The sequence below is a fragment of the Vigna radiata genome, unplaced genomic scaffold (assembly GCF_000741045.1).
Source record: "Vigna radiata var. radiata cultivar VC1973A unplaced genomic scaffold, Vradiata_ver6 scaffold_635, whole genome shotgun sequence".
Lineage (NCBI taxonomy): Eukaryota > Viridiplantae > Streptophyta > Magnoliopsida > Fabales > Fabaceae > Vigna > Vigna radiata.
In genome coordinates this window covers 1-1,147 of record NW_014543412.1, presented here as the reverse complement: position 1 = coordinate 1,147, position 1,147 = coordinate 1, and the positions used below count along the sequence as shown (strand labels likewise).

The following is a 1,147-nucleotide window of genomic DNA, read 5'->3' as shown; positions in this document are numbered from 1 at the left end:
GGTTATGCAAAGAGAAATTTCTTTTAATACTTACTATAATACCATACATGTAAAGTACTCTGTCTATAAAAAGAAGGGATTCACTTTTCAAAACAATAATAATTCATATCTTTTTTTTTTTAATTTCAAATTAACATATTAGATTAATTAACATTAATCAAGTGTATTGAGTTTCTCTGAACTCTTTTTATATAAATATGTGCATCTTTGGAAAAGTTTTCTAAAACTAAATTTGCGAAAAATTATTCACTGAAGTTTATATATAAAATGAAGTTTATATCATCTAATGAGTATTCTAAACACCTTAATCACCAAGATAAACGTTTTGGTTTGGTCGCAAATCCCATAATTGACGTGGCATGTTTTGAAAGCAGATAACGCTTGAATACGTGTGCTTCTACTTATCACTTCTCCATTGTTCTTCCACTTTCACCATGAACAACTGAACTGCTACATCCCTTCAAATCGCTTCTCCTTCCTCGTTCCTTTCACTGGTTATCATGATGGCGCTCAATTCCTTGTCACCGCTTTCCGTTAATTCTCTTCTTGTATCTTCAAGCTCAACTTCCCTCACTTCGGATTCTCATTCAAAGCCCTTTTCCGTTTCCTGCCAATTCAACTCTAACAGAGATAGCTCTGAAGAAAAAAGAAAGAGTGTTGGTTCTAGTACAGTGCTTGCCAATGCCGAATTCAGGAAATGGGGGAAAGTGGCTTCGGCCACGTTGGCGGCCGCCGTCATTGCCTTCGGCTCTGACATGTCTGCCCTTGCTGATCTCAACAAATTTGAAGCTGAACTGAGGGGTGAATTTGGGATAGGATCGGCTGCACAATTTGGCTCTGCAGATCTCAGGTTGGTTTATTTCATTCCATTTTATCTTTGTGGATTCATAAATAACACTTTCGGACTAAGTTTTAGGCAAAAACGAAACTGAATTGTCTTCACTAATTGTTTTGCAGGAAAGCAGTGCATGTGAATGAAAATTTCAGGTAATTTTTTATTTCAATTGGCCATGCGTTATAAAGAAATTAGAAATGAACATGATGCAATTTTATTGTTATCCTTCCTACCTTAGCTTTATCAAATTTGTAATCATAGGGAAGAGGTGGAAAATAGAATGGAGAGGCAATAGGATTTTTTTTTTTTTTT

The 1,147-nt window shown here is 35.2% G+C and overlaps 1 protein-coding gene across 1 annotated transcript; it reads left to right on the top strand.

Moving 5' to 3' along the window:
- The first annotated feature begins 345 nt into the window (after nt 1–345).
- LOC106754307 (thylakoid lumenal protein TL20.3, chloroplastic-like) lies at nt 346–1,135 on the top strand. The gene is made up of 2 exons (XM_014636319.2): nt 346–850; nt 958–1,135. Exons 1-2 carry the CDS (start codon nt 501–503, stop codon nt 989–991), a joined length of 384 nt encoding a protein of 127 aa, XP_014491805.1. The 5' UTR covers nt 346–500; the 3' UTR covers nt 992–1,135.
- Nucleotides 1,136–1,147: the final 12 nt, after the last annotated feature.